The 23,504-nt window shown below is 41.0% G+C and overlaps 1 protein-coding gene across 3 annotated transcripts; it reads left to right on the plus strand.

The window, feature by feature from the left end:
• The first annotated feature begins 1,108 nt into the window (after positions 1–1,108).
• Positions 1,109–23,148, plus strand: LOC102080318 (uncharacterized). 3 transcript variants are annotated; one of them, XM_019346006.2, is made up of 9 exons: positions 1,109–1,887; positions 1,968–2,009; positions 2,121–2,297; positions 18,804–19,079; positions 21,338–21,427; positions 21,529–21,557; positions 21,771–21,827; positions 21,923–21,988; positions 22,674–23,148. In XM_019346006.2, the coding sequence occupies exons 1-9, from the start codon at positions 1,824–1,826 to the stop codon at positions 22,764–22,766; spliced, it is 894 nt and encodes a 297-aa protein (XP_019201551.1). In that variant the 5' UTR covers positions 1,109–1,823; the 3' UTR covers positions 22,767–23,148. The 3 variants fall into 3 exon arrangements, with proteins under 3 accessions (XP_019201551.1, XP_005452440.1, XP_025755067.1); XM_025899282.1 differs by lacking the exons at positions 1,109–1,887; positions 1,968–2,009; positions 2,121–2,297 and adding exons at positions 17,926–18,279; positions 18,356–18,682; XM_005452383.3 differs by lacking the exons at positions 18,804–19,079; positions 21,338–21,427; positions 21,529–21,557; ... (1 more) ...; positions 21,923–21,988; positions 22,674–23,148 and adding exons at positions 2,419–2,679; positions 5,470–5,562; positions 5,655–5,683; positions 6,092–6,477 and having other exon boundaries at positions 1,968–2,297.
• The last annotated feature ends 356 nt before the right edge of the window (positions 23,149–23,504 follow it).

Here is a 23,504-nt window from a genome sequence, read left to right on the forward strand (position 1 = left end):
TGTTATGGAGTTCTTGTTATGGATAAAGTGTCTTTTTTTTGGTTTCAAAATAGCTGATAACTATTTGCTGATAGCTGCCAACATTTGCAAACAAATATAATTCTATAAAGTGGTTCTATATAATGTGTAACTGTTAATATAGAGCGTTATTAAATTTATTGCTAATGCAATCATATGGCACACTGACTTCTGAGGAAATTTTAAATGGCACTCGCCATCAAAAAGGTTGCCTACCCCTGGCCTAGACCTATCACAGCATAACTAAGGGAGAGTTCAGGGTCACCTGAAGAAGGGCTTCAAAGAAGCATTTTGCTTTTAAATATTACTTCTTAAAAGTTTTTAAAGTTTTTCTTAAGAGTTTTTAAAACTGCCCAATAATAATGAATTACAATAATTCATCCTAGAAGTAATAAATGCATGACCTAGTTTTTCAGCATGATGACATGATGCAATATTACATATTTGTTTAGTGTCACGATCCTGGGTCTTTTGACCCGGTGTTTTGACATATGTATATATATATATATATATATATATATATATATATATACACACACACACACACACATATAAAGGACCCACAGGTTGTTTTGACTCATTTTCATTTTGCTCTCACACACACATATACACCTGTGCAGCTGTACACTTTTCAGCATGCTCCGGCCCACTGCTCTGTCATGAGCCAAGTAAGCATCTGGTATTTTTTTCTGCTCTCATCCTGTGTCTACCTGTGTCTGCCCTGGTTCCTCACCTGCCCTGCTCACCTGCCATCCATTGATAACAATGGAACATCCATAGAATTTGTCTCCGTACAATCCTATAATATACAGCTGTTTGCATGGAATACTCTGATTGTATTCTGTGACAATGGCAGATAACAAGATTCTGTGAATTATTCCATGCTTGTTTTACAGCATTGAAAGCACAGGCAGTGGCTATATTGCTATTCTTCATCACTAACTCCCTGAGTCAGGAGTGCGTAATTTGTGACCTGGTACCTTTGTCAAAGTCACTTATGAAAATAAACAACAATCTAATGTTGCTTCTAGACCGTTTTCTGTTGAAATCCACTTAAATTCACCTAGAAAAAAATATCAAACATGCACACATTAAATTCAAAGTAAATGCAATTTATCTCTTAGACATTTTAAAGGTACACTAAAGGACATTTAGTGTGTGACGCATCGGTGTTTCTGACTTTGCTCCGGCCAGCATTAGAGGTTAACACCATCAGAGCTCTGCTGCTGTTGCTGTACCTACATTCTCACCAAAACACTTCCCCTTCAGTTCTCAGAAAAACCATAATGCAATGCGGAACAAACATGTGTCATAGCAAAGAAATGCCATCTTAACTGCATGACTAAATTTGGACATCAACAGCCAATTTCTGTTGGAGTTTTCTCTTTCTCAGCATAAATTCTGAAAACAAAATAAGAACATATTCTGGTGAAAAAATAATAATAGCTACAAGTATTTACACAATCACATTCATCATCTTCTCTTTTTAAGGCACCAAATACATCACTGTGACAAATGCACTGTTTGACTGCGGTTAGTTACTCATTTTAAGTTTAAAGAGTCATTGACAGCCTAGTGTGACCTTTGACCTCTGTAATATTGTTTGCTTCGAATGCTGATTATAAACAACAGAAGGTGAAGAATTGAAATTGTCAAAGTAAGGACTCTCTAAATTTTTATGAACAGTTACAGTGAGGTAGTGAGATGATAACCACAGGAAGTCAGAACAGCCTCTCGACATAAAGCTCTGTTTTAGAGACTGTGACTGTCATTTTTCTGAGAAACAGGAAGGAGAAAGACAGACAATGACGACTCGGTTCAAATGGATTCAAATGTTTTCATCAGTCATACTAGTGATTCAATTAACAGGTAAGAATAAGTGTACATTTATAAATGAAATTACAAAAGTGAAGTTTACATTATTGACTTTACTGATTTTATCTTCACAGCAGCAGCAGTTGAGCGCTCTGACTTTATTATCAGGGATGGAGGTGAGGCCACTTTGTCATGTGAAAATTTGAAAAATGATCAAGATAAATGTAACGGAACTACCTGGATCTTCAGTAACTCAAACACAGCATCAATAACACTGTTTGAAAAAGGGAAGATTCACCGAGAGGCCAAAAATAAATCAGACAGACTGAGTGTTACAGCAAAATGTTCTCTGGTTATAAAGAAGCTCACAGCTGAGGATGTTGGTCGGTACAACTGCAGAAGGTTCAGCAAATCAGGACAACAAGAAGGTTCACACTCTGTAGCTGAGCTGTCTGTTGTTAACAGTGAGTATTTTCATCATAATGTTTTTAGATTGTTAGAACATCAAACTGAAACATTACAATAACTATAACTACAGTGATGATTACTGTAAATGTTATTCTTGTTCTTTTATTTTTTTAACAGTAGCTGAATATAAGGATGGTGACACAGTGACATTAAACTGCTCTGTGTCCACATATAAAGAATGCAAATACACTGTGAAGTGGCTCTATGGTAACAAAGACCTGAGCATGTCACAGTCTACCTGCTCAGCCAGAGTGATCTTTACAACATCTGATCATATTTACACATCCAAGAGTTCTGAGATGTTGAAGTGCCAAGTGACACATGATGGAAACGTGCAGGAGTTTATCTTCAGGATTCAATCATTTGATCAGGAAACAGGTGAGAATGCAATTAGTTCTTACAATAACTTCATCTGTTATAAAATGTAAACTGTTCTGTGTGATTTTAAGATTTCATTTACTTTTTTTTTAGTTTGAAAGTGTCCTCAAAAGATAAAATAGCAGCACTGCTCAGTGTTTAATCAAACTTAAGTAATCATGATAGAGAAACACTAGTCTTGTGTTCCTTATGAGCAGGCAGGGAATCTAATAGCTATTGAATCCCTGAAATCAGGCCATGTGACTTAAGTGCTACTAACGTCTTGATGCATTCTCAATCATCCAGGAAAGTAAATCTCCAAAAGTTGAATCTGTTCATCTGGACGTAGCGTTTTGTGGGAGAAACGTTTCGTCACTCATCCAAGTGACTTCTTCAGTCTCAGCTGACTGCAGGTTTCCCCAAACCTTATAAACAGTACATTTCCATAATGACTGAAACCAGCCCACTGAAGGAACAATGGGCTGTGAGGTCAGTTCCTTAATCATAATTATGCAAATTCCCATGACCATTGATCAACAATCACTGACCAAAACCCACTGATCAAAGAACACTGATCAATGGCCATGAGTACCATTCACAGAGAGTTGGGGAATGGCTGCAATCACAGCATTGTAAGATGGCGAAAGATGTACCCTTAGGCCCCCTCCTCGATTCAGAGATGGTCTTTCCCTTTTCACGTAAATGGCCTCCTTGACTCCGCGCTCAAACCAGCGTTCTTCCCTGTCCAGGATGTGTACATCCTCATCGTTGAAAGAGTGTCCACTGGCCTGTAGGTGTAAATAAACTGCAGAGTCCTGGCCTGATGAGGTTGCTCTTCTGTGTTGTTCCATCCGCTTCGCTAGAGGTTGTTTGGTTTCCCCGATGTATAAATCCTGGCAATCCTCCTGGCACTTAACAGCGTACACTATGTTACTCTGTTTGTGTCGGGGGACCCGATCCTTGGCGTGGACCAGTTTTTGGCGCAGCGTATTTTGGGGTTTAAAAGCCACAGAGACCCGGTGTTTAGAAAAAATGCGTCTCAACTGTTCCGATACTCCTGACACATATGGGATCACTACAGGTTTTCGCCTGGGCAGCGGTTGTCCTTCTCTCCTGGATCGGCTGGAGCTTTCTTTAGGTGCCTTCCCAGCTTTGACAAAAGTCCAGCTGGGATAACCACATTTACTCAGGGCCTTCTTGATGTGCTGTTCTTCTGCCTCCCTGGCCGCTGTGTCAGTGGGGATGGTGTTCGCTCTGTGTTGTAGCGTCCTGATGACACCCAGTTTGTGCTCCAGTGGATGATGAGAGTCAAACCTTAGATACTGATCCGTATGCGTAGGTTTACGGTACACGTCAGCTTTTAGATGTCCCCCATTACTGATGGAAATCTCACAGTCTAAGAAGGCTAACCTGCCACTTTTCATATCCTCCCTGGTGAATTTGATGTGTCGGTCCACCAAGTTAATGTGATCCGTGAAATGTAGTACGTCCTGAGATTTGATTTTCACCCAGGTGTCATCCACATATCTGAACCAATGGCTTGGTGGTGTTCCAGGGTAGGATAGCAACGCCCTCTTTTCCACTTCTTCCATGTACAAATTGGCCACGATGGGTGAAACTGGGGAGCCCATGGCACACCCATGTTTCTGCCTGTAGAACTGACCCTTGTATGTGAAGTAGGTGGAATGAAGACACAGTTCCAAAAGCAAACACACTTGGTCGATGCTGAGAGTGGTCCTGTTGCTGAGGTTGGTGTCATCCTGTAATCTCTTACGGACTACCTCCAACGCTTCCGTGACTGGGATGCAAGTGAAGAGAGATGTAACGTCGTACGAGACCATGGTTTCATCTGCCTCCATAATGACATCTCTCACCTTCTCAACAAAATCCAGGGTGTTCTGGATGTGGTGTTCAGAGCCCATTGTTCCTTCAGTGGGCTGGTTTCAGTCATTATGCAAATGTACTGTTTATAAGGTTTGGGGAAACCTGCAGTCAGCTGAGACTGAAGAAGTCACTTGGATGAGTGACGAAACGTTTCTCCCACAAAACGCTACGTCCAGATGAACAGATTCAACTTTTGGAGATAAGTGCTACTAACTGTTCGTACTCCGCTAGACCCCAGCAGCTCTTCCTCATGAGGCACCACCACACAAAATGACTTCATTTATCACTTCTGAGGGGTTGAAGGCTGCTGGTCTATTATTCGCTCACATTGTTCTGTCATAAAGGATTGAATGGGGAGAGTGTGATCTCTGAGTAAAAAAAACACTAAACACAGTTGAAATAACAATACAGATTAGCTCAACATATCATGGAGGAAACTAAGTACTGAGACAATGACTAACATACGAACTTGACAGAGAAGGTAAGGAAAAAGAACAAAAGACTAAACCAAATAACCTCAAGCAGACGTGAGACTCAAGCCACTTGAGCAAATGTTACCCAAGAACAAACAAACTAAGAACCACATGGAGCATTAAATACTAAAAAAAATCAAAAGTAAGTAAAATTGTATTCATAAAATTCAGCCCTTTCAATAACTTCATCTGTTGTGAAATGTAAACTATTCTGTGTGGTTTTAAGATGTCATTTGCATTTATGCACTTTGAGGAAAATCCTGCAGAGAGGTTGTAATGGGGGCAGAAGGAAAAAGAGAAGTCAGGTTCATGTTGTTAAAGATCTACAGCAACATAGATTTTATCTAAACATAACCAAAATCTTCCATTTGATTGCTGAGGGGGCTTTTTGTTAAGAAAAGAACAGAAAACTGTATCTGAAGTATATTTTTCATGATTTTCATTTTCTTTCCAGGCTGGTGCTGGTGGAGGTTCATCATTGTGGCTGTGGGTTTAGCAGCACTCATAACAGCTGCTGTGGTTGTCCACATTTGGACAAGAGCGGCAGGTGAGAATATTCACATTTAAATGGGAAGATTTGATAAACCTGAATATTCTCTGTGAAAGCTAAAGTTGTTTCCTTCTCTGGTTTTTTTAAAGGAATAAAAGTGCAGCTGTATGAAAATGTGGTGAGTTTTTGTTGCACAGAGCTAAACAAACTGTGTTTTCTGTCTTTTTATCTCTGAAAACAGAGTTTAAAGCGTTAATATTTGTAAATCAAATTTTCAGAGGAAAACCAAAATGCATCTGCATGTTTAAATTTCCATTTAGGAAAGATAATATAAAAGAAGAGCAAGGTGAAGCTTCGGGTGTAGTTTTCATGTTAAATTCTGCCATTGATTCAATGCTCATGTTCATTTGAGTTTAAATAAATCACATTTTGTACCTAATGGTACTAATGTAATGTCATGGATGTCTTTACAGTTTATCACTCTTAGTTTGTGCTACATTGATGCCCAAAGATCAGAAAAGTTATATCATGTTGAAGTCTAATGTCCAGAGATCGATTGAGTTTGTCATCATGCTGTATGTCACAGGTTTGTAATGATGACCGATGAAGATTTTGACAGTGAACAATGGAAGTAGAAGATCTCCTGATGGACACTGACTGATCCTTCTGCGTCTGTCAGACTTCAGTAATGTGATGGAAAATGTTAAGAGTCTGTGCTTCTCTTTGTTATACTGGCCTAGCTGAAATGAAGGATGCATCACAGCATGTTTGTCTCCATATAATTTTGTAATACAAGACATACTCAGCTGCATGTAATGTTCTGATTGTATTCTGTGACCGTGGCAGGTAGATAAGGTGTTTCTATAAATGGTTCTATTCTTGTTTTTATTCTTAATCTAAAGAAACACAGACTGCTGCTGTACTCTGTGTTGTTGTTTGTTGTCTTTGCAAAGGCAAATTAAAACCTCAGAAAAGCTGTTTGTGAAGACCGATTTATTTCAAATTAACAGAACAAACTTGTGTCAGTGATTTCTGGGTTTGACTGGGGTCGACACAGCAGCGACCAATCATTCTGAAACGCAGCCTTTCCAGCCGCACAATTTGGGATTTCCAGAAAAGGACCACATTTTTCTTAAACAGAGAGCGAGTTGATCATTTTCAATAATCTTGCGATAAAGGGGGTATTGTTTCTCTGTCTGGTTTACAGTTCATTACATTACATCTGAGTAAATCTAATCTTTGGGAACACTAGGAATTCCTTTTATAAATAACTGCAGACCGGCTCCTCCTCGCTGATTCATTTGGCCCCCAAATTGTGGCTTGGTGGTTTGGAGTTGCTGTGGCTGAGATTACGTGCACCAGACTGAAGTAACTGGACATTTATAACCTTGGGAAATACGTACAACACGACACAGTAACTTAACTTAATAAGTAATAAATAGTAATAATAGTAATAAAATGAAGAATAAGTGTATCTGTATTGAACACTGTTATTATTGCACATTAATTATTGTTGCACTTTGTTATAATTATTAATATTCTTATTGTTATTGTTGTTACCCCCCCAAAAAAGTCCAGGGAGGTAGCCAATCAGATCAGCTGTTAGCAATGATTAGGGCTATTGCCCTGTTGTAAAAGCTGTCCTGTTCGGGACCTCAGCAGCCTGAATCTCCTGCCATACAGCAGCAGCTTAAACACCCGGTGTCCTGGGTGTGTACAGTCCAGTAGGATGCTGCGTGCCCTTTTGAGACAGCAAGTGCTATACAGGTCCTTAAGGGAGGGAAGGATGTCCAATTATTTGGGGGGTCAGTAAGTACACTGTCAGTGGAGCAGCGGTAGAAGATGATCAGCAGCTCCCTGTTCAGGTCCATTTTTCTGAGGATTCTCAGAAAGTGGAGACGCTGTTAGGCCTTCTTTAAGACCGCAGAGGTGTTTGAGCTCCATTGGAAGTCTGAGTCTATGTCCACACACTCCCCACTGATGCTGACAGGCTGCAGCTCAAACTTCCTCCTTCTAAAGTCAACTACCAGTTCTTTTGTCTTGGTGGTGTTGAGGTCTGGGTTGTTGTCTACACACCAATCTGACAGCCTCTGAACCTCAGCTCTATATGTCGTCTCGTCTTCCCCAGAGATGAGTCCCACCACGGTGGTATCATTTGTGAACTTAATGACTGTGTTGTCTGGTTGGGAACTAACACAGTCATGTGTGTACAGAGTGTACAGTAGGGGACTCAGTACACAGCCTTGTGGAGAGCCAGTGTTAAGGCTGAGGTCTGAGGAAAGATGAGACCCCACTCTATCTCTCTGTACACAGTCTGACAGGAAGTCTCTGAACCAGCAGCAGGTAGTAGAAGGAAGTCCGATATCCAGCAGTTTAACTATCAGTCTGTCCGGGAGTATCGTATTGAAAGCAGAGCTAATGTCAACTAAGAGCAGCCTGGCGTAACATCCCTGTTGTTCCAGGTGAGAGATGGTGGTGTGGAGCGTTGTAGCAATGGCATCTTCATTTGATCTGTTAGCTCTGTATGCGAACTGGAGCGTGTCAAGTGCAGGTGGCAGTCAGGACATGATGTGGTGTCGGACCAGTTGCGATGTCACATTGAGGCTGCTAATGTTGGTACTCTTTGGCAGTGGGACAATTGTGGCTGACTTTAGGCACGGCGGGATGCAGGACTGAGACAGTGAAGCGTTGAAGATCTTAGTGAAGACCCCGGCCAGCTGGTCTGCACATTCTTTTGGAAACCTTCCGGTCACCCCATCTGGACCGGCGACCTTCCTGGGGTTCACTGCCCTCAGTGTGCCCCTCACCTCATATTCCTGCACTATGAGGCTTGGGCTGCTGCTGCTGTCCGATGTTTTAGCTGCTGCTGCCTCTGTCTGGACGCTTCGTGTGTGGATGAGAAGAAGTGACCCAAACGCTGGACTCACGGTGCAGGATAATGGTGTTTTATAGGCTGGATGAACAGAACATGAACTGAAATGACTGACTGGATGACTGAACTAACTGGCTGACTGGACTGGACCGGCTGGCTGGCTGATTGACTGAACTGAACACACATACGGAAAAGACGACATCAACATCAATGACACAACCATGAACTGATGGAACCTGAGGACTTAAATACACGCTGGATGATAAGTGATTAGAAACCGGTGAGTACACAGCTGAACTTAGTCTGACTAATGATACATGGAAATAACTAGAACACAATACACAGGCGATATGCTGGCACAGAAAACAGGAAGTGAGAAACATGTATGTGGGAAATAAACCGAACATGACAAAACTGAAAACACTGGGTCAACGGCCCAGGAACCCTGACAACCTCTGGTCCCTTCACCTCAAGGTGTGCGAAGAAGTGGTTCAGCTCCTCCACAAGTGCCACGTTGCCCTCAGTCAATGTGGTATTTCCAGGTTTGTAGTGTTGTGGAAGTTTTCCACTTAAATAAAGCCTGCAGATGAGCGGTGAGCTGTAGCTAACATTCTTTAATCAAAGCACACAAAGAACAGACAACCAAGCTTGATGGAGAGCCTGCATGACCACGGGGCAGGTCAGCAGAGTCTCACTGAGCCTAGCATGGCTCTCAGTTAAATACCTTCTCCAGGAACAAAAGGCAGTACACAGCTGTTTCACACCTTAAGGTTCACACTCCCTTGCTACCTCCCAGAGTCCTCGAAGAGACAAAAGACTCTCCCTCCTGTGGAGTTGTCTGCTTCCCCCAACTTCCTAAATAGACCCCCACCATTTGTCTTACAGTATGAGTGTCAGACATGTTAAAATCACCAAGGCATTACAATAACGTGATTAATACATAAGTGAAAGAAATTCCTTTACAATCCCACCCTTTGATTCTTAAATCAAGAATCACATTAATACCAGAATTTCTTTCCTGACATTCTGTAATCACATCAACATTATTGTACACTTAAAGGAGTTTCACACTGTGTATCCTCACTTCTCCCACCACCCTTTGTTCATCTTTAATCTTCCCCCCAATCTAAGCTCTCACATGCAAATGGCAACAACAATGATACAGAGGAAAGGTCTTCTCCATAGTGTCAAAGTACTTTGCATGGCAAAGTGAAACAGCATTAGATGGTCATTCCCAGTCCCCGGTCATGGCTCCTGGTGTCTGTGCCATTTACAGAGTTATAATTCCAACGCTGATCTCCCTCTGTGCTGTCACTTTTGGAGCACGCTCTCTCCATCCCTCGATTTCTGTTCCAACGCAGCTGTAGATTTAAGGCAGAGCACGTCGTACACCTTAGTTGTCTTCCTCAACGTCAACGGCGAAACTCTTTCATTTTATTTTAAGATTTTGCTGTTCAAAATCTCCTCATGACAATCCTTTGGAAGCCCAGTGGTGCAGCCCACTGTTGTTTGTCTGCTGTCCTGCAGATGGTCCCTGCTTCTCACTGGTCCTCTTGAAGCCTTCTCTCCCAGTCATGGTCTGCATCTGCACTTCAGTCTCTTCTTCCATATCTCTCATGTCACGGTCCCTGCAATTTAAAAATGAAAACTTCCACGGAAAACCCTCTTTTGCCCTATGTCAGCTTAACACAATTAGACATGCACAATGAAGTTGTGCATTGTCTCTTAAAAATTCCCAAGGATTCTCCCCTGGAGTAGTTTCACTCCAGGCCCTGTCTTAAGAAAAGGTAAAACATTAGCCAGCGGTGTGTCCTGCTGTAAATCATGTGATTGGATCATATGATTAGCCCTCTGCTGTGGAAAAATATAGGTTAGCGCAGCGCATCTGTATGCACACTTTCTCACAGTGACCTCTGCACTGTAAACAATACAAGGTCATGAACAACACACCGCTGGTAAATTCAAAGACACAGAAAGTGGCAGTTAAAAGGTTAAGTCAGCACGGCCCAAAAGCCCCTACAACCTGTTGCTGTCACCTTTCTGCTCCTGTAAAAAGAAACATACATACATACATCCACCCTTTTGTCAGGTCAAGGTGGAGGTGCAATCTTGCATACTGGTGTCAAGTCAGTCAAGCTTTGTCAGTCCAGTCAGTCCCCATTTTTATTTGCTGACAGTAGAACCTCTCGTGACGCAATAAGTTTCTACTGCCAGCAATGACGTCATTTCAAAAAAGAAAAAGAATTTAGACTGGATTACCTCGCTGAATCCTTTTTGGCAGGGACTTGTTTTCTGATTGTCCCAAATAAGTGGCTTTCTCCCGAGCCCATTTTAATTTTTGGAGAAACTCACTTGCGATTGTTCAATATGTTGTGTAGCGCTTTCGATCCCGATCTTGCAGGCCTGCTTCAAAAGAGAAAATTGCTAAACAAAAAAAAAAAAATCTCAGTGCACTGTTAAAAATCAAAAAATATGAAGGCCTCTTTTTAGAAGTTGTCTAAGCATACTTTCTTAGAATGATAGATCAAAACAAAACTAATTGGCAGGTTCAAAGTGGTACCAAAAGAAAATGCATCAGTAAATCTCCAAAACTTTCATCCACCAGTCACACCTCACACAACAGCAATATTCTATTAGATAATGAGTTTTGTTTTCCCCCATGTACCCAGATGTGTGTCATGATAAGACCTCCCCCACACATCAGAAACAAGAAACTCAATAATCTATTAGTCTCCACTCATCTGACCCCCCTGCAGCATTCTGTTCACCCCTGCAATGATTCAATCATCCTTCCCCAAAATAATACTAGTTCACTAGTCTATGTATCACTTCTTAACCCACTAAGTGAACCGGACAAGATGATGGTAACAGCAATGCATGCTTAAAATACTATTTGGTCTTCATGAGCTTCATTGCATGTGTGTTTGTGTTAGTAGGATTAATGCATTTTTCTGTTTGTGTAATTTTTGTGTACCTCTCCTCTTTGCGGTGCTCCAGACACTTTTCAATTCTCCACGCAAGGCAGTCGTTTTTTCTTCCCAGTTTCCTAAACCCAAATTTCATTTCCCACACTAAAACAGCCATGTTCTCCCCTGCTCCTTCCACTGTGGTCTCATCTCATCTCTCCCCCCTTGCAGCAGTCCAGTGAGTCAGTTGTCTTTCAGTTTTGTCCTGTGTTTTCCACTGTCTCATCTTGCCATTTTGCTCCAAAAGTGGCAAATGTCCAACTCAGACAGTCTTTTCAAAGGTCCATTTACACACAGTGAAGTTGCAGCTCGTTGGAAATGCACATCCATCCATCCAGTCATGATGATGCCATTTTTCTGCTTGCTGCCGCTGTCTTGCACAGCTGCTGCTGCAACTTTTCTTCACTGCTCAGGACACTGCTGTGAGCTCTTGATATCCATCTCGTTGTTCTGGAACTGCATTTCTAGTTTTCAGGGAGAGATTCTTGGAGCTTGTGTTCTCAGGGTGAAAAACACATTGAAGTTAAGCTGTAAAACAATTCAGCCAAAACTTGGCTTGAGTGTTTCTAATGATGTTAACCTATAATTTTCTTCCGACTGCTGCACATGGAAAATTGATCCGGGTCTGTTCTTCACCTGCAAGTGACACACTGAGACATTTTGATCATTCTTATCACTGCTTAAAGAAACACGTCTCCCCTCTCTGGTTCTGAAGTCCCCTTTCTTAAAAACCCAGAGAGATTGTAGTTGTTCTACATTGAAAATCACCAAACCCTCTTCCTATTTTTTGCTTATTTTCCTTTTTTGCTTATTTTCATCAACAAGTCTGCGAAATTCTTGTGTGTCCACCCTAGGGGAGCTGGTGGCCTGCAGTACCACCCTCTCCCGCTAGTTGGAAACAACTTTTACACACATTTCTACACTCCTCTCTCTTTCTTTTTTTTTTTCCTTGTTTTTGTTCCCTATTTTCAACATTTTGAACCCCATTTTTCTCTGGTTTTTTTTTTTTTTTTTACACACACATCAACTTTTCCCACACAACCATTCTCTTTCATCTCACAACATACTTTTACCCACAGTTCTTACCATACAGTCACACATTGAGTTTTGTCCCTGGCCGCCAGGTGGAACGTCTGCCGCAGTCGCCTCTCGAGCCGCTAATCCGGCTCCGCTGACTGCCCCTGGAATCTAGATTCTCTTCCTACTACACGAGGCGTCCCCCGTGAGGTTCCTTGCCTTCTACGGACCAAGGAACGAACACCGCCACCCCCAGTCTCCTTTGAAGAAGTTAGGATCTTTTAGAAGACGCTAGAGATGTCACTCCGTGATTCTACACGAAGACTCTCCGTGATTCTACACGAAGACTCCCTCGGAGCTCTTGCCCTGGAAGGTCGTAACACACCTTCTTGGGCTCCCCGAAGGCTGCAACACGCTCACCTCCTCGGCCAGACACAAAACTCTCGTGACTTGTTACAAGTTAGCTATCACTCACCCATCTGCAGGAGTCCCCTCAAAATCGATGGTCTCGGTGGTTGCTGAAACACGCGGCTCCGTGACTCCTCCATTTCCTTTGCTTCAACAGCCGGTAGGACAAAGGTACCCTTTTCCCTCAGGGGTGATCAGCCCTTCCACGGAACCGTTGTTCAGCGACCACACGGACCACCCTGCTCGCAGCGCCATTCTGTTGTGGAAGTTTTCCACTTAAATAAAGCCTGCAGATGAGCGGTGAGCTGTAGCTAACATTCTTTAATCAAAGCACACAAAGAACAGACAACCAAGCTTGATGGAGAGCCTGCATGACCATGGGGCAGGTCAGCAGAGTCTCACTGAGCCTAGCATGGCTCTCAGTTAAATACCTTCTCCAGGAACAAAAGGCAGTACACAGCTGTTTCACACCTTAAGGTTCACACTCCCTTGCTACCTCCCAGAGTCCTCGAAGAGACAAAAGACTCTCCCTCCTGTGGAGTTGTCTGCTTCCCCCAACTTCCTAAATAGACCCCCACCATTTGTCTTACAGTATGAGTGTCAGACATGTTAAAATCACCAAGGCATTACAATAACGTGATTAATACATAAGTGAAAGAAATTCCATTACAGTAGTTGGTTAAGTGCTGAACTCCCTGCCATACCTGTCGTGAGTTGTTGTTGCTGAAGTGGTCTTCAATCCTCCTCTTGTACGCTGCCTTGGCCTCTCTGATACCTTTTTTTCAGGTCAGATCTGGCTGCACTGTACTGCATACCATCAACGGACCTAAAAGCGGCGTCACATTGCTTCAGCAGGACCTGGACCTCTTTAGCCATCCAGGGTTCCTGGTTGGAATACACCTGGAGACGTTTGTCCGCAGTGACACTGTTGACACAGAAGTTAATATATGAGAGCACTGATGTTGTGTGCGCTTCAAGATCCTGATGTTCAAACACGCTCCAGTGTGTGTTTTGAAAGCAGTCCTGCAGCTCATGTGATGCACCTTCTGGCAGGGTTTTCACAGTCTTTGTGGCTGGGGGGGCTCTCCTCCTAACGGGAGTACATGCAGGGATTAGCAGCATGCACATGTGGTCTGACAAACCTAGATGTGGTAGAGGGGTTGCTCTGTAGCCTTTTTGGATGTTGCTGTAGGCTTTATCCAGTGTGTTTTCCCCCCTTGTTGCACATTTAATATGCTGTTCAAATCTGGGGAATACTGACCTTAAGTCAGCATGGCTGATGTCCCCAGCTATAATAGCAATGCACTGCGAATGAAATGGATAGATCTTCTCTTTGAATCTTTGGATCAAAACCTTGATTCTGCCCCCCAAGTGGCTCCAGCACATGGCACCATCATGAGGTTTTTTTTAATGTGTGTATGGCAGCTTTTGCAATCATAATTGTGATCTAAATGCATGGTGGTGCCAAACATTTTTTGCTTCTGCAAGAACAGCTATATAGAATTTCCTCTTGTTCATGTAAATCTTTTATCTTTTTATTTAATCTTTTTGTGTTATTTCAGATATAACATTATGTAGAATAGAAACAAAAAGACATGCACAATATATACAACTGCTGTACCTGTAAGAGACAAAAATATACACACATACAGCAACTGGAACACAAAAAATTAGAAAATACACAAATACATAAATCAACATTCTTCCTATAGTGTGTGAGTGTGAGTGAAAGAGAATTCCTGCTTCCTTGTCACAAATGTGCATGATAAGGAGGATAGGAAGCTCCAGCAATGCCCCTCAGAAGCCTGGAGGCAGAAAGAGGTGGAACCAGGACAAACATGCCATCCGCAGCTCCCTAGAGTAACAAAGACCTGAGGCTACACATCCCAGTGATATCCACGCTCCCATACCAGCAAAAGAAGAATGGAGGCCCCAGATACGAGTCAAGAGCGGGGTCCCAGGACCACCCAGGACAAACCTGCCCCGACAAGGGCGAAGTCCAGGCCAACCCAAGTCACCAAGGAAGCATACCAACAGCCACACTAGAACATCCAGCCACACACCCCACCAACAAACATCTGCATCCCAGGGAGGGGCAAAAGCATCCAGCGGCAAGCCATATCCCACCTGGGCCAAGGCCCAGCAAGCCCAAGACCCAAGACTAGCCATGCGCACACACGCACACAAACACACACAACATTCATTCATTCACTGTCACACACCCACTAGTGGCACACAGAAAGACAAGGACATGTGCACACATTGACCCCCCCTCTCCTGTGGTGTCGGCGAACAGATGCCGCCCTGAACGAGCAGCAAGGATGAAGCCAAAGTGTACCACAAAACCCCTGTGAGTGTGAAATAACGATATAGGAAGATCCCTCCTCCCCCACCCCACCCCCCACACACACACTCATTGTTGAAGGTGTTATTCGAAGTTGATTTGCAGCTAGCGCTTTAACATTTCCACATCCCTTTACCACTACTTCTTTTTCAAGTACACATCATGCTCTGACAGTGTTGAGGAACAAAAATGAACTAACCTGAGTGTTTCAAAATGGTGGGAAATCAGTTCAGTCACACACTTAGTCTGCTAATCCTTTGTGGCTCAGATATGTATGAGGTAAACATTAGAGGTTTAAACCTCCAGAGATGCTGTATTCTCACCAAACACTTCCCACTGACTTCTCAGAAAAAGTATGTCAGTGGTACTGACCACCCTGCAAACCTGGGCAATGAGATTATTATTTGATAAGCCCACCTGAGGAATAGTTTCATCAAGAGTCTCTCAGGGGACATACAGTGTAATACCTATTTTGAATTTCCTGATTTTTTTTGCCTTCATGTTTATTAAAACGACAAAACATAAACATTTTCAAACTGACTGAAACTAAATTGAAAACAGAAAAATTAATCACCCCTTGACCTCCTGGTAACCACCAAACCCAGACTCCTCACTCAGATTGACAGACGGAGAAGCGTGATTTGTCACTCCAGAGATTTTGCACTCTAGAGTCCAGTGCAGACGTGCTCTACACCACTGCATCCGACCCCAGGGCCTGGACTGGGACAAAAAGTAATAATAATTGATCAATAAAACAAATTAAACAACAAAGTGCATTAGCACACAGTGAAAGTGGGGAGGGTCTCACTGAGTAAAGAGATTTGATTGGGTAATACAGTATTGGTAATGACAATGAACAAATGGGCTGCTGTCAGTGTGTGTAGGGCCAGTGTGCACAGACTTTTCATTGACCCATCGGTCAAAAGTGTGTCGGCCCACTAGACAAATGCTCTGTATGGCAGGTTACAAGTCTAGCCCTGTCCAATTCTTTGCATTGCGCTTATGTATGGCTTGGATACTGCTCAGCCATGGAAACCCAGAATATGAAGATCTCTACACACTGTTCTTGACCTAATCTGAAGGCTACATGAAATTTGGAAGTAACTCTACCTCTGTGCCTCAGCATGCTGACCCAATGTGTGGCTGAGTTGCTGTCATTCCCAATCACTTCCACTTTGTTATAATACCACTAACAGCTACCTGTTGAATATTTAGTAGCAAGAAAATTTCACAAATGGAATTGTTGTACAGGTGGCATCCTGTGATGGTACCATGATGGAATTCACTGAGCTCCTGAGAACGACTCGTTCTTTCACAAATGCTTGTAGAAGCAGTCTGCATGGAGGTGCTGGATTTTATACACTTGTGGCCATGGAAGTGATCAGAATACCAATAATACAAGGTCTTGAATGATTAGGCCCCATCTTACCTTAATGACCTTATAATACCATATGGCCACAATACAGCACTTTGCTCTCAGACTGCGGGCTTACTTGTGGTTCCTGGAGTGTTAAAAAGTAGAATGTGAGGCAGAGATTTAGCTTTCAGGCCCTTCTTCTGTGAAATCAGCTCACAGTTTGGATTCAGGACACAGACACCCTCTCTACGTATAAGATTAGGCTTAAAACTTTCCATTTTGATAAAGCATATAGTTAGGGCTGAATCAGGTGATCCTGAATCCTTCCTTAGTATGCTTGTTTATAGGGGGTCATATGATTGTTGAGGTTTTCTCTGCTTCTTGGAGACCAAGTTAGCTAAACAACCTGAAATTTCTTTAGAACCCAGATCACCCATCACACTGAACTCATGTTTCTTTCTTCTGATCCTTTGAAATCGTCACGAGTACATCAATTATGCACCTTTGATGCTCCACACACACCTCTACTTCTAGGACATCAGTGGCTCAAAAAGAACACAACCCCATTAAACTGGTAGCTTAAGGTTTTGGGCTGGAGTCTCCTCTGTAATGAACACTAACCAGAAATGGAAGCTATGGAAACCTACAACTCACTCATGGCAACTAGTATCCTTTGACTCTGTTGTCGTATACTTGAGCTCTTGCAGAGGAAAAAAAATTTTTTCCAAACCAAAGCAAAGCAATGCAAAGGATGACTTCCAAGCCTGTGCTGGATATTGTGTGTAAATGTGTGCCTTCACTCCACTCTGCCTGCCTGGTTCATTCAGCTTGGCTTACCTGTCCCTTGTTGCTGATTAAAACTTTGCAAATAAACTCTGTTAACTCTGATCTTCTATGCCCTGCTCTTGTGAGTGAGTACTGCTCTTGCTTTGGTTTCATGACTTTTGTTAATTCACATATATGGACTTAGTGTTTTATTAAAATAAACAAACTTCTACTCTGTTTTTGGAGATTGTGTGCTAACACTGTTATAACTTTCATTAGCATTATTTTATCAGTTTTACTTCTGTTGATAGTGGACTTTCCCTCTGTTGAACAGCTTCTTTTAAGCTGTGCTGTATATTAATTTGAAATCAGAAATCCCCTCAAATTCATCTTTAAAAGGAAAAAAATCAGCAAATATACAAATACTGGTAAAATTCAAAGCAAATGCAAATTATCTCTTGGTGTACTTTTAAAATGCCTAAAGGACATTCAGTATGTGGCACATCTGTGTTTCTCACAGATGTTTGGCCATCATTAGAGCTTAACACCATCAGAGCTCTGCTGCTGTTGTACCCACATTCTCACAAAAAACACTTCCCCTTCAGTTCTCAGGAAAAAAAAAGAGCAGTAAGTATTTACACAGTTGCATTCATCATCTTCTCCTTTTTAAGGCATCAAACACGTCACTGTCACAAATGCACTGAGACTGCTGTAAGCTACACACTCATTTTAAATTTGCAGGGTCTTTGACAGTCAGGTGTGACCTTTGACCTCTAATTTTCTTTGGTTCATGTAGTTATTAGAAACAACAGAATGCTATGAATGAGAATTTCCTGGGAAAGGACTCTGAACGTTTTAACAGTTACAGTGAGGTAGTGAGATGATAACCACAGGAAGTCAGAACAGCCTCTCTACATAAAGCTCTGTTTCAGAGACTGTGACTGTCATTAGTGTGGAAAGCAGGAAGGAGAAAGACAGAGAATGACGACTCAGTTCAAATGGATTAAATTCTTTTCATCAGTTTTACTAATGCTTCAAGTAACAGGTAAGAATACACATACATTTCTAAATGAAATTACAAAAGTTAAGTTTACACAATTGATTTGATTTTATCTTCACAGCAGCAGCAGCTGAACACAAGTTTATTATCAGGGATGGAGGTGAGGTCACTTTGTCATGTGAAAATTTGAAAAATGATCAAGATAAATGTAACGGAACTACCTGGATCTTCAGTAACTCAAACACAGCATCAATAACACTGTCTGAAAAAGGGAAGATTCACCGAGAGGCCAAAAATAAATCAGACAGACTGAGTGTTACAGCAAACTGTTCTCTGGTTATAAAGAAGCTCACAGCTGAGGATGTTGGTCAGTACACCTGCAGAAGGTTCAACAAATCAGGACAACAAAAAGGTCCAGACTCTGCAGCTGAGCTGTCTGTTGTTAACAGTGAGTATTTTCATCATAATGTTTTCAGATTGTTAGAACATCAAACTGAAACATTACAATAACTATAATTACAGTGATGATTACTGTAAATGTTATTCTTGTTCTTTTATTTTTTTAACAGTAACTGAATATAAGGATGACAACACAGTGACATTAAAGTGCTCTGTGTCCACATATAAAGAATGCAAATACACTGTGAAGTGGCTCTATGACGGTAACAAAGACCTGAAGATGTCACAGTCTACCTGCTCAGCCAGAGTGATCTTTACAACATCTGATCATATTTACACATCCAAGAAATCTGAGATGTTGAAGTGCCAAGTGACACATGGTGGAAACGTGCAGGAGTTTATCTACAGGATTCAATCTTTCGATCAAGAAACACATGAGAATGCAAGTCAGTTCATACATTAACTTTATCTGTTATGAAAAGCAAACTATTTTGTGTGATTTTAAGATTTCATTTACTTTTTTTTTTACTTCAAGAGTGTCTTCAAAAGATAAAATAGCAGCACTGCTCAGTGTTTAATCAGACTTAACTTATCACTATAGAGAAAAACTAGAGTCTTAGATTTTAAGCTGCTACGCCTGTGTGCTGGGTAGGTGCTGTTGTGTGGCTGTGGTGAGGTGTGCCAATAGCGATGCTTCCTCTTTTTGGGAGAGCCTAAAATGTGGGATGCAGCTGCAGGGAGTTGAGGTGAACGGTTGTGACAACAAATTCTTTGTTGAGCAGGCAGGAATCTAATAGCTACTGAATCCCTGAAATCAGGCTGTGTTACTTATGTGCTACTATGTCTTTGTACTCCTCGCTAGACTCCAGCAGCTCTTCCTCACAAGGCACCACCACACAAAAAATGACTTCCTTTATCACTTCTGAGGAGTTTAAGGCTGCTGGTCTATTATTTGCTCACATAAAGGATTGAATGGGGAGAGTGCAGTCTTTGAGTAAAAAAAACTAAACACACAATGACTAACACATGAACTTGACAGAGAAGGGAAGGAAAAAAAACAAAAGACTAAACCAAATAACCTTAACTAGACTTGAGACTCAAGCCACTTGAGCAAATGTTAACCAAGAATAAACAAACTAAGAACCACACGGAGCATTAAATACTAAGAACAATTTAAAAGTAAGTACAACCCTATTTATATAACACCTGCTAATAAAAGGATCACAAAGTTCTTCACAATTAAAAAAACAAAGCAAAAATAAGGTTAACTCAGTGCAAGTCTAAAAAGATTTTCTCACTTGTTTTTGTTGGAAAAGTCCACATACTATCATTACATTTCATTACATGGTAAAAAAAATAATGTGCTCATTTGCTGTCTGTGATCCAGTGCTTTAAACTAGCTAAAATAATGAGTCCATTTGAGATAAACTAAGCTGTATTTTCCAAGAACACCAAAAAAAAATCCCATTAGCATTTCTTAAAACTAAATTGTTTGTTTTGAAGACACCAAATCCTGTAGAGATGTAGTAATGAGACAAAAGAAAAGAGGGAAGTTAGTTTGATGCTTTTCCAGAACAACAACCAAATGTTGAACTTTGACACAAGAGGCTGCTCTTCATATTCTACTTCCTACTAAAAGTCAGTGAAAACAGTTGTTCAGTGAAGTTACAATCATGACCACGACCATAGCTAGTACATGTCAGGAACGAGCTGTGGCAGCAGTTGGACCCAAAATACAGGAAGATAAGGAATAAACTTAAAAGTTTGTTTATTACTCTTACAAAATCAAAAAAAGCAGCTCAGGAGCAAATAATCTAACAACTAGAAACCTTCTAAAAAATATACTCAAAGGAGGGACACAAGAACATTAGGAAGAACATGACAAATAGCAAAGAGAAACTGATACGACATATACATACAGGATAATGAAGGAACAATGCAAGAAGTGGAAGAGCAGCAGAAACCAAGAAGAAGAAGAAACAAGGGAAGCAGAAATACAAAGCACTAGCAGTCAGAGACTATTGAAATCAGACAGCAAATAGCAAACTGTGAGACCAGGACTAAGTCATATGAACTTGATACAGAAGAGGATAAACAAACATGGAGACAAGATCGGAGGGACGCAATGGGAATACAAGTGGGAAAAACAACCTACCATCAACAGTCAGGTAATTAAAGTCACAGATAACAGGAACATAAACATTATACTATAAACAGCTCAAACATAAATCCCATCTCAAAACCAAACACACAGAATGAGCATAAAAAACTGCGAAACAGGAGCAAAGAACTAAAGGCAAGAAATAAACCAAAAGAACGCATATATGAGTTAAGTGAAAGAAAACCAGTGAACAGTAAGAAATTACAGAAAGCAACACAGAATACAAAACCATAATGCAAAGATGATCAAAAATATAAAACTAGAGAACGTGAACATCCCAGAAACAACAATAAACCCTGTGTTCAAGACTGAGTGACATGACAGCATGTTATTTTATCCAGGAAGGATGAACTTTTAATGAACAAAAGCAGCTAGTTTCCGGACCTTAGCACAACAACAACAGTGTGTAAACAAAAATAAGTATATTTGATTTATTATGTATTTGCCGATAGAGCTGGGTGTTCTCTTCTCTTTTACCTGCAGGACGTTAAACAGACAGGAAGCTGCAGCTGAAATTATCTTAAAGCTTTTCTTTTTCTCCAGGATGGTGGATGTTTATTGTTGCACCGCTGGGGTTATTAGCACTGATAGCCATCAGTGCTGTTATAGCCATCAGATGGAAGAGAGCTAAAGGTGAGAGATTTCACCAGCCTAAACTTTTAAGAACAAATGTAATGAGAAAACAAGGATGAAATTTAATTCTAAAAACTGGAACTGATTTCTCTCTTTTTTAGGAAAAAAAATGGAGACTAATGAAAATCCTGTGAGTTATATCATAGTTTCTTAAACTTTGTTAGTGTACTCATACCACAGCCGTTCACTACAGTTACTGTGTTATTTTGTGTTATCATGAGGCCAGAAGATAAGTGTTTTTGTCAGCTTACCCAGTGTTAGTCACTGAATTCCAACTGTCCTGGTGTGCTTACAGTCTGCTGTGTTTATGAGGCTTCTTTCCCTGTTTGTTTGTTTGTTTCAGGAACTGAATTTAAACCCTGCAGTGACTCCGTCTGCCCCAGGAACCACTCAGGACTCTGTGAGATTAAACAGTTACTCAGCACTTGTATTTGTTCTCTTATATGTTGAATCTGAGAATTACTGAGCAGTCTTTATGTTGTCTTCACTGTGCAGGCTGAACCTGAATACGCTGTTGCCTACGCCTCCATCAGCTACACCAACACCACCAGTAAAGCTCAGGTAAGCAGCCCTGTTGGTTGTACAGGTGATGTCGGTTAATAACAATAAATGAATAAGCTGGTTCTCAGGAGGATATTTCCTCTATTTTTTTAGGATTTTATTTCAGGATTTGTTGTTGTAACAACCCCTTTTTGTTCAGAAGGGGGTGCTGTATACAAAATATACAGTAAAATACAAAGCAGGGAGGTAATGATTCAACATCATATCCTCCTGAGAACCAGCCAGAGGACCAACCAAATGAGGAACATGAGACCAGTGACAGCCTGATTGCATAAGAATAACAGCAGAAATGTGAGAAAGGAGGCTGAAACTCACATTGAAGAAGTAATATTACAGTATAATTACAGCAAAACAATACATTATTGTTTCAGTAACTCACGAAGAAAAGAGATTGAGAGATGTGATGTTTACATTCAGACAGATTCAAATGTCTGTGCTTTTTATGCTTGTGCTTTAGTTTATAGGTAAAAAAAAATAAAATAAACATGTTAATAACAGAAGGATTAAAAACGTCAATTGGTTTTTTCCAGTTTTACATTATCACGCATTGTAAGTGTATAAATAATCTGTGCTTAGACATGTAATGGTCACATTTTTGTTTGTCTGTGTTGTTCTCAGGAGCACTAAGTGGAGATCTTTTATTCTTCTTTACTTTCTATATTTCCTGTGTCGTGTGTGCTTCCAGGGTCGAGACAAAAATGAAGGTGAGAGAGTTACGTACTCCACTGTGAAAGCTTCCTCCATGGATCCCAGCAACCTCTATGATACCATCAAGTAAACAAAAAGCTTCTCACCTAAAAGAACTGTTGGGTTGCTCAGTTGAAATAAATAGAAAGCTGGCACGACAATTAAACAAACATATTGTTACATACATTTATTACAGTATGTTGTGATGCCATCTGCAGGTGAAATGACATAGTTGTTAGGGAGTTGATGCCACATCAGATTTGGCAGTGATGGAGGGAAAGTTTATCTTGTCTATATATATTCTCAACTTTCATTTCTGTTTTTTTTTTTTCATATTTGTCACATTTACATGTGTACAATAATAATAATAATAATAATAATAATAATAATAATAATGTTGATGATGGTGATAATTAGACAACAAAGACAACCCCAGTAAATACAAAATGCAGTTTTTAAATGATTATTTCATTTTTAAGGGGAAAGTTTATTCAAATCTACTTGGGCCTGTGTGAAAAAGTAATTGTCCCCTAAACTAATGACTGATTGTGTACTGTACTGAACTGCAGTTGAGAGTTTGTGATAACTGGAAAAGAGTTATTTACATCACTGTGAAGGGATTTTTTTTAATTGTTTGCGTAACCCAAGTGAGCTTGAGCTGCAGGGCATGAACTGATAGCCAGACATTCTCCTTCAGGAGTTTCTGGTAGAGAGCAGAATTTATGGTTTCATCAGTTACAGCAAGTCGTCCTAAAGCAGCAAAGTATCCCCACACCACTGCCACCACCATGTTTAACTGGTGTGATGTCCTTTCTATTAAATCATCTGT

The sequence above is a fragment of the Oreochromis niloticus genome, linkage group LG15 (assembly GCF_001858045.2).
Source record: "Oreochromis niloticus isolate F11D_XX linkage group LG15, O_niloticus_UMD_NMBU, whole genome shotgun sequence".
Taxonomy (NCBI): Eukaryota; Metazoa; Chordata; class Actinopteri; order Cichliformes; family Cichlidae; genus Oreochromis; species Oreochromis niloticus.

Excerpts from the sequence above, each read along its gene's own strand:
- LOC102080318 (XM_025899282.1), top strand. The coding sequence starts at position 18,216 with ATGACGACTCAGTTCAAATGGATTAAATTCTTTTCATCAGTTTTACTA. Across the intron at positions 21,428-21,528 it reads CAGATGGAAGAGAGCTAAAG|GAAAAAAAATGGAGACTAAT; the intron begins GTGAGAGATTTC and ends TCTCTTTTTTAG. Across the intron at positions 21,828-21,922 it reads CAGGAACCACTCAGGACTCT|GCTGAACCTGAATACGCTGT; the intron begins GTGAGATTAAAC and ends TTCACTGTGCAG.